At 33.9% G+C, this 15,508-nt stretch overlaps 1 protein-coding gene across 1 annotated transcript; it reads right to left on the bottom strand.

The window, feature by feature from the left end:
* Positions 1–349: 349 nt before the first annotated feature.
* On the bottom strand, positions 350–9,833 carry LOC145571967 (uncharacterized). Its single transcript, XM_081630981.1, has 13 exons — positions 9,608–9,833; positions 8,650–9,343; positions 7,681–7,765; positions 7,456–7,545; positions 7,104–7,177; positions 6,033–6,117; positions 5,858–5,947; positions 5,588–5,718; positions 4,668–4,749; positions 3,970–4,017; positions 1,790–1,862; positions 1,598–1,701; positions 350–976 (listed from the first exon to the last, which is right to left on the bottom strand). Exons 1-13 carry the CDS (start codon positions 9,789–9,791, stop codon positions 860–862), a joined length of 1,857 nt encoding a protein of 618 aa, XP_081487107.1. The 5' UTR covers positions 9,792–9,833; the 3' UTR covers positions 350–859.
* Positions 9,834–15,508: the final 5,675 nt, after the last annotated feature.

The raw sequence follows: 15,508 nt of genomic DNA, 5'->3' as shown, positions 1-15,508 counted from the left end.
ACTCAGTTTGATGCCTTGCTAAGGCTAAAGTAATTAGAAGCATCTTGACCCATTATACATCTGTGTGAAGGAGGAAAAACCTGGAGTGGGATGATAATTTTGCATCCCCCTCATCTTCAGCTGTAATCTTCAGCTGTGCTAAGATACTCGTCTTTGGTGCAATTATGCGGTATAAGATTGTGAGGCCCGTCTTTGCTACAACCATGTAGTTTAAAATAGTGTGATGTTTGAGGCACGCTTTTCTGCTGGACTACGAAGATTGCAGAGCGAGAGGTCGTGCTAAGATTTATTTCCTTGACATGCAAATTGTGAAATTTGAGTTGACAAAAGAGTCAAAATCCTTGTGTCTTTAACCAAGGAAAAAAAAAAGTATTGAATACAAAGATGCAAAATTTTGCAAAAACATCGTGTAACTATCATTTGTTTAGCCAATAATAATAATTAAAAAAATCTATCCAGATACTTGGGCCAGTAAGTACTAAACATGAAGTTTTCTACAAAAATACAGGTTGCCCAAGTTCTATCAGAATTTTTTAATTTAACATTTGCACGTTAAATATTTTTTTTACTTCCCCTTTCTTTCCTCAACTCTTCTACAAAACTAGTTAGCAAGAAATCACGACTAATAAATTAATTTGTCAGAAAGCAGGATGTCCTCAGATCTGGGAGCAATCATGATGATCGAAAAGAGATGAAGTGCCAACATTTCTAGTTCGTCTCAGTGCTCAGTAAAGTGGCTTACGAGCCTTTTCCAACCCATTGCACAAGACTCAAAAATTCCATGAAGCCATGGGCAATTTTTCTGCTCATCACAGTTTTCTGGGAGCAGTTAAGTCTTCATTCTGCTCATTCTCGGCGTTTAAGATGTAACTTCTTTCGCTTTCCATGTCAAGCACTTCAGCTTTTCTTGCTTGTATCGTTTCCATTCCTTGAGAGCTGCAAGGAGAACATGCAGTGCTACGGGTAGGAAGAAGGGCTGTCATTGTGAAGACACATGAAGAAATCAGAATATGTTACCAAACAATCTTTCATTGACTATTACAGTTGTCTCTGGTTCATTAATAGAAATTTATTATAGCTTGCAAATTTTACTCTTAAGCTATAAATGGTCCTCAATAATATCCAGCATTTTTTATCAGGCCATATTCCAGAAAAATATCAATTCAATATTCAATTTTGGACACGGGCAAAACAAATTTAGTACATCTAATTACATAACTACAGGTCTAATCTAAAGGATCAGACGTGCAAGAATGCTCCCGTGCAACCAAGCGCAACAGGACAATTATCAGCAAATGAGACCTAAGGAAATTCTGATCTGATACAAGTCATACAGCTAAAATCCAAATGAGACAGACATGTAAGATTGCATCAAACATATCACACAACCTACTCCTCAAGTTCACAGGCAGCATTGGTTACCATAAAATGATCTAGTCTCTTTTCCTAAGATGCCCTAGAAGTCTAGGAGACATGCAAGGACTTCAACTTTAGAGACAGGGCACCATGCCACATCTCTACCATCTATATTTATTATTTTATTATATTTAGATTTCATAAACATTATTTAACACACACACAAAGTTAAGTGACTAACCGAGTAGACTGCAAAGCAGTGCTCAAATGAGTAATAGCTCACAGACATGATAGAAGGATGAAAAAAGGCATCTTCGGCCAAAGATCTTGCTTGCCGTGACAACACTGATAGTGAAGATGTACATATTTGTTAGCACTACATATTGAGAAGTACAAGGTGATTAAAAAAAATCACATTTTAAACGGAAAATACCAGCAGAGTCATCATAGGCACCAAGAGTAGCATTGCTTCGTGCAAAATTTGCAGCATGAAGAGAGTATTGTACCTGCACAGGTTGATAACCTCTGATATGAATATGTAAATATATGTGCATGTGCATACATACATGTGTGTGAGTGTACATGTATGTACACGTGAGTGTGGGTGTGCTTGTGTGTAGCTAGCACGTAGAAAAAATTGTTGTAACTGGGAATGACATTGTGAGATGGCTCTCAAAAGACTCAACAAATAAGAATTGATTATATATGGTAGACTAAAATGTTTTATAGCCCCAATTCCCCAAAAATGGTTTACCTCCAAAGTAGATTCTTCATTTATAATTTATTTTTTTTAGTATATATATATATATATATATATATATAAAAATAAAAAAAATAAAAAAAAAAAAACCCTCCTTTCTATAAAGATCCTTCATAGGACTCGGAAACACCATCACAACAAAAGTAGCAACAACAAAGCCTTAATCCCAAAAAGGATGTGGGGATTACTTACATAAATAGTCATTTGAAATCATCTGTGAAAAGTGGAGCAGGAAAATTCAGTTTAGAGTGCAAAAGCTATTTCAAAAAAAAAAAAAAAAAAGAGTGCAAAAGCAAAATACTTAAATAGGGGAAGTTAGACTTGAGAAAACGTGAGTTAAAGGAAAAAAAAACACCAAGCATGACAAATGAGACTCCAAATGTAGGGTATTGCAGCCCTAAGGAGGGTCGCATATAATAAGCTATGAAGGAAAATATTAAGAATAACTGAGCATAAATTACAGCGATTTGTGCGTGTTTTTGTCATAAATCTCCAAACTTACGCAGGGTACCATTTAAGGAAATACATTTAATGCTGAAATGCAGCCCTTAATAACGTAAAGAGAAAAAATGGAAAGGTTTGGAAAAAGAAAGAGAAATATGAGTGAGATCAAAAAGCTGGTAAAACACAGATTTTATTAAATGTCATGAAAAACTGAAAGTATATGAAATGTCATGTCATGTCCTCGGCACATATTCTATCCCTCAGTCTAGAAAAATCTCTCAAGTAACGAAAGACAGTAGTCTGATTCAGTAATCCGATCAGTTTAAACAAGGCAGTCATACGAAAAATGGCGTATGGGAAACATTTAAGCTCTCTAGTGCTGCCAAGTGTCTTCTGTCAGCTTTATAGTAAACATAGGCAGCTTCCATTTATCCGTACAGGATGTAGATGATGACTACCTTAGTTGGGGTTGTGCTCTAGTGAGCTCCATGACAACAATTAGTGGCAGGCTAGTGGGCCAAAATGGTGTTGCCTGGATGTGGAACATTCAGATATGTTAAACAAATGTGGAAGTTTGCTACATATGATTCGTTGGGACCAGCTGTTTGTAAGGAAGACAAGAATAGAATGAAAACACAGCTTTTAAACACAAGTTCATTGACTCAGTCAACTTCCCAAGTGATCAATGCCATATATAGTTTAAACAAGTGTTATTGTCTAGTAACTTAGGTGTCCAAAAGACATATTCTAGTAGATCTAGCTCGAAGTGACAGGCCTCAGGGAATTTCATTAGTTTGTCTGCTTGTTTGGTGCCGAAAAATTTGTGGGAACACATTGCATCTAAAGCTACTTGACCCAGATTTGAAGGGCAAAGATAAGTCCCAAAAGTAAAAGGAAAAATGATCACCAGGAGTGGAGCCCGAGATCAATGAAAACAGACTCTTAGCAGTCTCACATCCAATTAGTGCCTACATTAAGCTACTTGACCCAGATTTGATGAGCAAAGATAAGTCCCCAAAAGTTATAAGATGAGACAACTCTGAAGCTACTTGACCCAGATTTGAAGAGCAAAGATAAGTCCCCAAAAGTAAAAGGAAAAGTGATCACCAGGAGTGGAGCTCGAGATCAATGAAAATAGACTCTTAGCGGTCTCACATCCATTTAGTGCCTACATCAAGCTTCAGGGTATAAAGTGAACCTAGTAAATCAGATACACCCACAACTCTCTCAAGATGAAACTGTTAAATGAATTCGAACTTAAATCTTGTTTGGTTAACAAGGGTACAAAACTACAAATCTTTAGTTTAAGGGAGAAACTTCTCGTTCAAAACCCCATAATTTCCGCTAATACAAATTGCAACCAAAAAAAGTAAGACAATTAATGAGAGGCCTTCAAAATGGCAACTGACCTGTTTTCCTATTTCATCCTTTATGATCATCCTTGGCAGTGATTGAACCTACAAGAAATACAACTTTACATTAATTGAAGTCTGAACTCTGAAGATCTTACTACATGCAAGAAGTAAAAACATTGGGAAGATCTATATGATAATTATGTAGTTAGTTTTGAAAAATCATTTACCCTTTTATTCTTGACCATATACACTGTAACATTCCGTTGGTTTTTCAGTTTAGAGTTTTGAGGCATAGTTGAAATTTTCAGTATTACGACAACTTAAATATCAGAAACAAGGCAAGGAAACCAAAGTAGATTAACTTTGCCGTCTTTGCAAAAACAATGAAATCCAATATTCTCATTCCTTAACAGTTATTCATTATCAAATATTCCACCATTCAGTAACTCAATTAGATATACCACCCACCAAAAAAAAATGGAATTACATCACAAACTAGACATAGTAAAGAACCCTCACAAAGATTTAATTCTCACCCAACGGATATGGAAGAAGGAAAGGTGTGGTTTATCATTTTCTTGGTATTATAAATAATGTGATGTGTATTTTTGAATTTTTTTACTATGGCCAAAAGCACCAACATAATATTACGGTGTTAAATGGGTCAAAAATTAAGGAGGTACCATAATGAATTTCAAAAATATTCCAAACATTTTTATGCTATTTCTAGATTCTACATTCAAATAGCATACCAATCTGGAAAGAGAACCAAGCGTGGTTGCACATGACTGAAGATTGAAGCATGTATGCTGCCGAGCCAACAGATCCAATTCCCTATACATCGTCAAAAGGTACAGGACGGAGAAATTTAGTAATCGAAAATAATGATATGAAACAAAGCTCAGTCCACTTGTGGAAAAGACTAACACTTTGTTTGGATAGAAGGAAATGGAAGGAAAAGAAGGGAAGAGAAAGGGAGGGGGACAAACTCTCTAGTCTAAGTAAAGGATTGGGGGAAGGAAGGGAAAGGAGAGAGAGGGATCCATTTTCCCTCTCTCTTTAATAAGCATAATCCCTCCAAATTTGGAGAGATTTGGAGGGAAAATGGAGCTCACCTCCCCCTCCCTTTCTTTTCCCTTCCATTCCTCCTTTTTCCCTCCCCTTCTTTTTCTTCCTTCTTTGTTATCCAAACAAAGCATAAGTAACAGAACACATCAGAATTTCAAAATGCATCCTAAATTCCAAAGATTTTAGTTCAGATGAAAATGATTTTGTTGTGTCCTAATTAGTTCTTAGTTTCTTTCTTTAGTTTGGACTTTGGAGTGCCTTAGTTATTATATTCTGCAGGATGTTATATGGATGTGTCTAGCTGTAGCTGAGTGGTTTCCTTATGGCATCTTAGCTGTTGCCTGTTCTTAATTTACGCAATATATAAATTGTTTTACATTCCTGCTAGACAGAAACAAACCAGAATAACAGATTTCACATTTTCTTTCCTTAAAAGTGTAACGAAATACAAATTTAAGCTATATAGACCACTGAAGTTCATACTATAATGGAGTAGTATCTTTCACACCAAAATTTAATGCCGAAAATTGAAATTCAGATAATTCATAAGTAATTGTTCTTAATGACTAATTTACTGGTCAAATACGTCTTAAAGGGGCCTCACCATTCAGTGAAGCCTCTTTCACTTGCCAGAAGATTGACTCTTCCTGAAGGACCAGCATAACGGCTCTCAGACTTAAGACCAAAAAGCTGCCGCAGTTGCCCCATAAAAACCTCAACAATATTTTCAAGATCCTATCACCAAAAAAGACTATATTGTGAGAAAATAAGAGGGAAACCTGTTTCAGAAAAAAAGACTTGAATGGAAACAGAGAAAAACAAGGAGGAAATAATAAGGTCATTCAACAGTATCAGTAGGTTATGCTGTACTTACCTTGAAGGGGATTGTATGCCTAGCTTCACGCATAGTTTCAGAATGACCAGAACAGCCAGAAGGGTTCCAGACAATGACACCTCCCCACATCTAAAAGCAAAAGATTAGTATTCCGCAGTTTTTAATTCAAAAAAGGGAAAAAATAAAGGAATTGGACAAGAAAATGAGAGCCTACAGGAGATATAAAGCCATTGGTCATGGAGATCTCTCCATTAGGAAGCTGCAGTAAAAGAGGGCACTCCTTTGCAGATGGTATATATCTGAAACACATGGAGGATTAAAAGTAAATGAGCTCCTAGAAGTCAAGCACCAGAGGAAAAATAGAAGAAAAAAAATCTTCATAATAGACTGTGCATAATACAGAACAGACTCAGGGGGGAAAAAAAGTGGTATAATTTCAGATATTACGCTAGAAGGGAAGAGAGAGAGAGGGGGGGGGGGGGGGGGGGGTCACTAAAATCCAATGAATCCAACATACAGCTTGTTTATCAAATGTAACTGGAAGCTCTAACGGAAGTGAATCCAACATTACAGTTTGTTTGTCAAATGTAACAGGAAGCCCTCATGTTCATAGGGTTAGTCCCTTAAAACCATCTAAGCAAAGCTCCATGCAAGAAGCTAATATGATAGAGGTTTATTAAGGTCTTTGTGAATTACTAGAACAATGAATGTGGTGGAATTTATTTTAAAGTTCAGGGTTTATCCAACATTTTTCAGGCAAATTGGCAAAATCTCCCTTAAAATCTAAAAGCAGTTGCAACGGTTGCAACAAGTAACTGTAAAGCAGAATAATACCCAACGCCATCTAGTCTAGGTATTTTTTTGTATCTCGTACTCTTAGATTTAGATATCTTAAAATTAGGCCTACAATGTAACCATGCCAAGTTAATACTACCATATAAAAATCTATTGTAGTAGTACATATACAGGTTCTTCCACATGTTTTTCCCCTTTTTTAATGTGTAGCTTGAGAAATGCACACACACAATCACACAAGCCAAAATACAAGTATAAAGCTGAGTGTTTTCCACACACACTATTCAATGATTTTGTTTTCAAAAACACAGAACTTCTATATTAGATAAGAATACATCACAAGTAATTTTATGAGCATCATGAAAACTTGATTTTGGGGGGGGGGGGGGGGGTTTGGACCGCAGTAATCTAACATAATAATATATGCAATGAAATTAAAATCTTGACATACAACTGGACAATAATACAGCTATGAAGTTCAGGAGTTTACACAACAATGTGCAGGATTTTTGAACGTCCTCCAGCTGCAATAGAAGTGTCCAAATGCCATTCATTTGAATTTACCTGTTATATGTTGAGACCAAGTTAGCAAAACATTTAGGACCACAGCTCATAAAAAGCCAAAAAAAGGTTAGAAAGCTGTGTATGAAGTCTAATAGGTTTTTAAGAAGAGAGAGAGAGGGAATATGTAGCCATGTACGGGCTAGGATAGAGATGCCACATAGAAATAAGATGTTAATGGTTTCCTGCAGATTTAGGAACATCAAATGACACAAAAACAAATTACTATAAAAGTGAGAGATTTTAGACAAATAAAGAAAATGGAAAATAAGTTTGCTTACGAAAAAGGGAAGGTCCTTAGAGTCATAAATGTAGGCGCCTCTTTGGTCATCCCAATAAGAGAAAAAAGATTTTGGAGTATGGTACAAAATCTGAAAAGAGGAGTCCAGTCAGCATTCAAAAAAGCCAAATGAAGCAAAAGCTGTCTATTACACCTCCACGCTTGCTAGAAAATGGGAATGAACAAAACTCAAGACAAGTCTCAATTTACAGACAAAGAGCTATACCTGACTTTCTACACTTATATTAGCTATCGGTGCCAAAGCCTCAACAATTGGAGCCAGTTGAATCTCATTTACTCTCTGAAAATCCCTGCATGCACAATGTATAATAAATTTATAAATCACATGACATTAACTGAAAATACATCCATAAGATATTCACAATGCTTATCGAAGTGTGATGGTATTCTGATGCATCAAACTAAATGTTTATAGGGCTAAGACATCAACTACATGGAGAAGCTTAATTCCATTCTTCAGCACTATCCGTTAAGATAACTTCCACTGTTCAGTACTAACTTTGGCAACAGTATGTATTGAAGTAAAGTGCAATTTGCTTAAGCAATGTTTCAAAAAGATTGCGTTCATATCCCGCAAATTCAGAAGAAGGAATCAATTTTTTTGGACAATAATACTAAGTTGACTATCTTAAATTTAAGACAGCTGCTATATTTTCCAGTATACATGACTGAACTTTTTTTCGAAAGGGAAGCAACAGACGAGGCTGCATAAGAGAAAATAATCTTTCAATTTGTCAAAATGTAGTGATAGATTTATAGGATAATACAAATGGCACTCCTCCCTTGATACCGAGGATAGATAAAAAAAAAAAAGCACCAAAGGTGGTAAAAATTATACAGAAAATCCAATGGACTTCAACCTAAAATGGATTTCCTCAAAAGGTGCAACAACAACTATGGAATTCACTTTTGTTATATATATCGGGGGAGTTAGTTTTATTACACAGCATCTAAGAAAGCATTAATTCATTTAAGATACAACAATACAATTAATAGCCCACTAATCATCTTTAAACTTAAGAGTTTAAAATTTCAGGTTGCTTCCTTTTTACCGAAGAAAAGAGGTACAAGTCAAGTGCGTATAGTCAAATGATCAACAAAGCATGACTAAAAAACACGAGAAATAATCGTTTGCAAAATATATTGCAGCAAACCACAAGGAAAAAGGCAATACCAGTAATAAATATAGTCATGTGGATTAGAATTTAACAGGCTAAAAGATAGTACTACCCGACCATCAGCACCAACAGGCATAAACTCCCCATGAATCGAGCCTTCTTCTTTCCCTCCGTTCATAAATACCCTAACAAAAATTTCAGCAATCCTCTCCACTGCCTCTGCCTCGGACACCTTACCAATGATCCATCCATGCCTATGCTTTCCTACCACTGCCCTGACCTCCTCATCCTTTTTAACCACAACAACGCTGTAAACCTTTCCCTTAGAATCTGCAGATATTTGACTGCCCAATACTGAATTTTCCAACAATCCATCAATATATTCATCATCCTTCCACTTTGCATCAAAATTATTATCTTTTAACAACCCACATTGCCAAGAGCACCCATTTTTCCCATTATTACTCTGCACACAACCCTTCTCCGTCTCCAAAGAAACCGAAACAGTAAAATTACTCCGGCAACTTCCACAAGCTTGATCATGACCCACCACTTCCCTCATACGCTCCACAATCGAAAACCCCAGTTTATCCGCATCATTTAACTCATCACTAAAACCTAAAAAAACTGCTTGAAATCGACACGGAAAGAGCAACGGTTCCGATTCAATAACACTAGAAAGCGAATCCATGTACTTAAACGGAAGCGGCGATCGATAAATTTCCACAGACTTCAGCAGAAAAGGAAATCCTTCATACAGTAAGAATCAAATCAACAACACAAACAAACTATTCCAATCAAATTATTAAACTGCTAATCAATCACCAATTCTAGCAAAAAGCGTCAATCAAATTCAGCTACATTAGTGATTTTTAAGCAGAAAATTCAGCATTTTTTTTAGCATTTAGAAATTAAATTAGCTAATTTACAACTTCAATCAGAAAATTGAACTAATTAAAAAAACTGAATTTGATTGAATTGAAGTAAACAAAATCGAGGGGAAAGAAAGAATACCTAAGATGAAAGAGAAAAGGACGGAAAGTGTAAGCAAAAGGCGCTTGATTCCAGGCTTAGTCTTTCGCATTTTGGAGGAATCAAAGGATTCCGATTGATTTTCCGGCGAAGATTGCGATTCTCCGGCGGAAATGCCGGTCGGAGATCCTAACGGAGGTTTCTCTCTACTCGAACTCTCCGGCATGTTTTCGACGACTACAAAAAATGAGATAATAATCTATGATAATTTATGAAATTTGAAGTTGGCATTATTTTTTTTTGTTGTTGTACCCGCTTCATCCTTTGGGATAATCCGGATTCGGGGATCAGTTTTGGTTGATTAGGTTCCACTCCCCTTCCAATTGCTATTACGGAGATCGAATACGGGTCCTCTCTACCAAGTGTAATCTCAATCACCAGTGCATCAACAACCAATTTGAAGTTGTTATTATGGGAGCTTAAACAAATTAATAAGATAATAATATGTGTTATTGAATTTAATGAAATATTCTTCAGATTATTTATTTATGTTTTAAATGTTTGTGCTTTGTTTTGTACTTGTATTACTTAAGGTACACTATTATATATGTAGAGTAACATCTTTAAAAGTAACAATACTCATAAAAATAGTTTAAGTAATCAATAATAATTCTCCTCTTTTCAAAACCTTAATCTCCATTGTTAAATTTTGAAAAGGCTTTCATCGGTTTTAAACTTTTAATTGGTGGAAAGCCTCAATTCTTGTTTCTTTAAAGATTTTAGGTTTATAATAATGCATTCTCCTTTTGGGAGGAACTTTTCTCCCTCAAAAGAAAGGATTTTCGATCTCCTTCGATAGACAAGGGTTTTTCGACCTCCTTCGAAAGACAAGATTTATCTCCTCTTTTTGGGGGATAAATTTTTTAGTTTTGAATTGATGATATTAGATCTAATGGATTGTCGTGAAATTATTTCGTTTGTGAAAAAGTTATCAAGTTTTCGAATACATATAGATGAATCAAAAGGAAAATATCCTCATGGTTACAAAGGATCGTTATATTGTCTCTCCTATTTTCCAGCGACATAAGCGGGAAATGTTCCACAGTGCAAGATCTACTCGACGATCGTAGTTTTTATGAAGAAAAATTTTATTTGATTCAATATCTTATGTATTTGTTAACATCGAATCTCTATTGTAGATGTCGTATGACTTTTAATTAATGAAATATCTTTGCTATTAAAAAAAATAATAATAATAATATTTTCTTGTAAAAAAAAAAAAAAAAAAAAAAAAAATTATACTACATATATGTTCTTAATTTCCAGGTTAGAGAGTACACTAAGTGCTTAAGGTACTTGTGTTTTGTACATTATTGTCGAACCTTATGTTGTCCACATATATGGGTTTTTCATTGAATATTTTGCACAGGTTAAAGAGGTATATGTCTCATTGTCATAGACTCATAGACTCTCCTAGATAGCCCATGATTTTCATTATGAGCTTGTTGAAACACTCACAAGGTCACAATACTTCACAATACTACACGGAGGAAAATAAAAAAAAAGGCAAATGTAAATATTATTTATTCTATGGAATTTGGTTATCTTTGGTTGATTGATTGAAGAAATTTTTTTTTTCATTGGATCCCTCTTCTAATAAGTTTTGTTTTTGTTGAAAGTAAAGTCAATTTTATTCGGGAAGAGGTTAGTTAAAATAAGTTATTACTTTCCTTAAAAAATTAAATTGCTATTTGTAAAAAAAAAAAAAAAAAAAAAAAACAAAACAAAACAAAAAAAACTTCATTATTTACCGTTACATCTATAAAATGGTAAATTAATCATAAGTAATTTAGTTCAAAATATAATGACTCATGGCATATCACATATTCACATCTCTCGTGTCCCTTTTTTGTTTTTAAAAAAAAGATTACCAAACAACCATTGTTTGTTTAGATTACTTATCTAGGTTTAACCTTGATAAAAAAAAATTCATGAAATAATACAAGAACAAAGTTATAAGTTAATTCCTAAGTCCATCATTCATTTGTTACCAAAATACTAATGAGGCTACATTTGAAGTGTAAGTATAAAAGAAAAAAAAAATTAATTTAAAGCATCATTAACCACAAACTTAAGCATAATAGCAAGTCATTTAATAACAAAACTAACTACATACAAAGTCCAAATTCACCACATATGTCACCAAACAAGCTAAAGAAGTACAACTAAAGTCGTTAACACAAAGTACATAAATAAAGAGAACAATGGCCCTAATGGCCTTACCACATAAAACAACACAATTCAAAAGCCTCGAAAAGAAACACTATTCTTCTTCTGGATCTTCCTCCGGATCCTCCTCATCCACATTGCTTTGTTTATTATTGCCTACACTGGCTTGGGACGATTCAACATCATTAAGTAGAATACACACGATTATATTCCCAAGCTTGAAGGGCATCAATTAGGATAGACGACTCTAAAACCTCTAAAGTGAGGTACCATCTTTCCTTGCACACAAAACGCTCAGGCAATCTCCCAACCAGAACGTTCGAAAACCTCCTCTTAATCGCAATCCATGGCTCCTACCTTGGCAAATTATGAATGAGACAATCGGCTTGACGAGGTGCAATATCAAAATCACCACTCCCCTTAATTATGTTAGTATGGTAATTATCTAGAGAAAGTCTAAGTTGACCAATATATTTAGAGATGCCTTCACCATCATCCATCTCCAATTTATATGGGGTTGGTCGTTGGTACACCAAACGTCTCTTATTAACTTGCTTCTACGGCGTTGTCCTTGTTATCGCCATCTAATATCCACAAATAAAAACAAAACAAGGAGTACAAAGTAAGTAATTTTTTGACACAAGCACCAAAGTAGGAATTTTATTCAATAAGCCCCTTGTTCCTCCAATCAGAAGGGCATTCCTCCAAATAAATGCACTACTCATTGTATTTTAAAGAAGACTTAAGCATGTTCTGATTGATTGAACTGAGCTGAGCTGAACTGAACTGAATTGATTGGAGCTGAACAAAACTGAATATTTTATGAGAGAAGGAAATTAAGAACTGAACTAAACTTATTAGAGCTGAACTGAAAATAATTTGAAGAGAACATGCCCTTAGTCATGAGCTGTGCAACATTTTTGTTGCATTTTCTAGGACAGAAAGCAAACTTACAAACATAAAAAATACCAGTTTAACTAATATTGTCTGAAACAATAAAATGAGCAATAGATTTCTCTTTCTCAACTCCCTAGAGCAGCATCACAAGATAGAGACAGTCATATTCAACTTCAAGACTACCCGTAAATTAAACTTATTAACAATATTAATAGTAATAATAAGAATAATACTAATATCACTAATCATTAATTATTTATTATAACCTCACCTCAAAATTTAATAGTGTATATATTACATAAAATCCTCTTAATAAGTCTCATTTTATATGAAAGCGAAGTAGAAACCGAGACAACAATCTAGATAGATTATAAATATCACATAGCACTTCAAAAATTTAAAAGGCTTGATTAAAAGATGATAGACATAAGAATTACCTTAGCTTTGTCAGTCAAAAAAAAAAAAAAAAAAAAAAAACCTTAGTCATGCAATTATCCGATTAAACAACGATGTAGTAGCTTCTTCTAGGAACTCTCCGCCTATAATAATGTGCCCAAATAATCCATAATTAGTCCCTTTACAAGGTTTAGTAAAAGAACTGTACGAACACTTTGTATATCACTAATAATTAGTCTTATCTACTGTATTTTACCAATTAATGACTGAATTTTGTGCAACCTAGTCATAACAATCATATGATTGTATGATACTAAGGCTAATAGAATGGATAATATTGAAGATATTACCATTAATTATGATTAAGTTCAAAATTGCACATATTAGCCGCACCAATTATTCTATACAGACACTCCAAAATTGTAATTATTATTATTATTATTATTATTATTATTATTATTATTATTATTATTATTATTATTATATATAAAATTGAGATCACGTGAGAACCAAGGTGAATAATAGGAAGCAGGAGCTAATATCAACCATTGATTGCACTCCATCTAATGGTTCACATTGCACTCGTTCTCATTAATGACATTCTCGTAATTTCCCTGTTTTCAAACTTTTTTCCAGTTTTTTTAACTTTTAAGGCAAGTTCATTTATTTTAAGACTGATTTCATTTACTTTTACTAAATTTTCATTTACTTTTGAGAAATAAAATTGGAAACTACTTTATAAAGTTAAAATATTACAAAAATGTCATTAATGACACGGGAAGCATGTGAGCCATAAGATTAACATGATCTAAGGGCCTAGATTAGTTCCTAGTTCTTATTTTAACCTTGGTTCTCATTATAACTTGGTTCTATATATATATATATATATATATATATATAATAGGAACTAGGAACCAATCTCAGCCTTTGATCACGCTACATCCGACGGCTCATATCTCACCCGCATTCATTAATGGCATTTTTGTAATTTTGCGAATTTTTAAACTTTTTTCCAGCCTTTTAACTTTTAAGGCAATTTTATTTATTTTATGACTGAATTCATTTACTTTTACTAACTTTTCATTTACTTTTTAGAAATGAAACTGGAAATCACTTTGTAAAGTTGATATATTACGAAACTGCCAATAATGACACGGGAAGCATGTTGACCGTCCGATTAACATGACCTAAGGGCCTACATTAGTTCCTAGTTCTTATTATAGCCTTGGTTTTCATTATAATTTGGTTATAATATATATATATATATATATATATATATATATATATATAATAATTAAGTAAAACAAATTATATAAATAAAAAAGAAAAGATTGTGGGTACTTACTAAATTATGGTATCAAATTGTTGGTAGAATTAAAAACTTGAAGCAAAATTTTGTATTGATAAAAGGAGAATTTTGAAGAAACAATTGAAAAGAAGGAACTAGTTAACAGGGGCGATTCTAAGCTCTACTTGTTTTTAATTAAAATTTATTTTTAAAAAAATTTATAAAATGAAGAAATAATTATTATCAAGCATTGAATTATTTAATATAAGAATAATAATATGTGAATTTTAAATAATGTTTCAATACACATAATTATATAAGTTAACTATGTGCAATATAATATTTACGTAGTTATAAGTAATTTGTTATTTTATAGATAATTTCAAGTAATTTGTTTATGTATAAATAATTTTAATATTATTTATTTTAATTTATTTAATTTCAACAATAGTATTGATTGATTTTCATATCAACGGCTACAACTTCAAGGAACCAAGCCCTTAAATGCAACGACGGCTACTGCAGATCTGCTATAGACTAGATAATTCGGTTGGCTTCAATGAAACAGTACAATAAGAATAGAGGAAAGGTAGAATTTTGTTTGATTGATATTTGTAAATAACGGCTACAGAAGCTAAAGGGTAAGCCAAAAGGTTAAGCATGGGAGAACACTACAATTACAATTACTGTTACTCTACTATTGAAGTCACAAATCACATGAGACATTCTATTGCATTACTACCCTTTTTATACCCAGCCTCCCTCATTACAAGGACCCTAATACTTAATGAACTTTGTCTTAAACTGCTGTAAATTCATAACAGTCACCATACTCCATAGTGTCTGCAATTTTGTCCTATTCCCTCAAGGTGCTGCTGCTGTTTGATCTTGTCCCTTGCTTTCTTGTTTCTTCCTTCTCTCGTAAACCCGAATTGTTGGTGATGTGGGTGTGCTAACCCGGTTCATTGCATTACTCCCGCCCTGAAGTTTCACCTTGTCCTCAAGGTGGAATGATGGAAATCGTTGATTAATCGGCTCAAAATCTTCCCACGTTGCTTCAAACTCCGGTAGCCCTTTCCATTTCGATAACACCTCAATTCCATTCTTGTTGGCCCATGTTCTTTGCCGTATTA

Source organism: Chenopodium album, chromosome 12 (assembly GCF_948465745.1).
Source record: "Chenopodium album chromosome 12, dcCheAlbu1.1, whole genome shotgun sequence".
Classification (NCBI taxonomy): domain Eukaryota; kingdom Viridiplantae; phylum Streptophyta; class Magnoliopsida; order Caryophyllales; family Amaranthaceae; genus Chenopodium; species Chenopodium album.
This window is presented reverse-complemented; position numbering and strand designations above follow the sequence as displayed.

Excerpts from the sequence above, each read along its gene's own strand:
- LOC145571967 (XM_081630981.1), bottom strand. The coding sequence starts at position 9,791 with ATGCCGGAGAGTTCGAGTAGAGAGAAACCTCCGTTAGGATCTCCGACC. Across the intron at positions 4,750-5,587 it reads GAAAGAGGCTTCACTGAATG|GGAATTGGATCTGTTGGCTC; the intron begins GTGAGGCCCCTT and ends GACGATGTATAG. Across the intron at positions 977-1,597 it reads ACTGCTTTGCAGTCTACTCG|CCCTTCTTCCTACCCGTAGC; the intron begins GTTAGTCACTTA and ends TCACAATGACAG.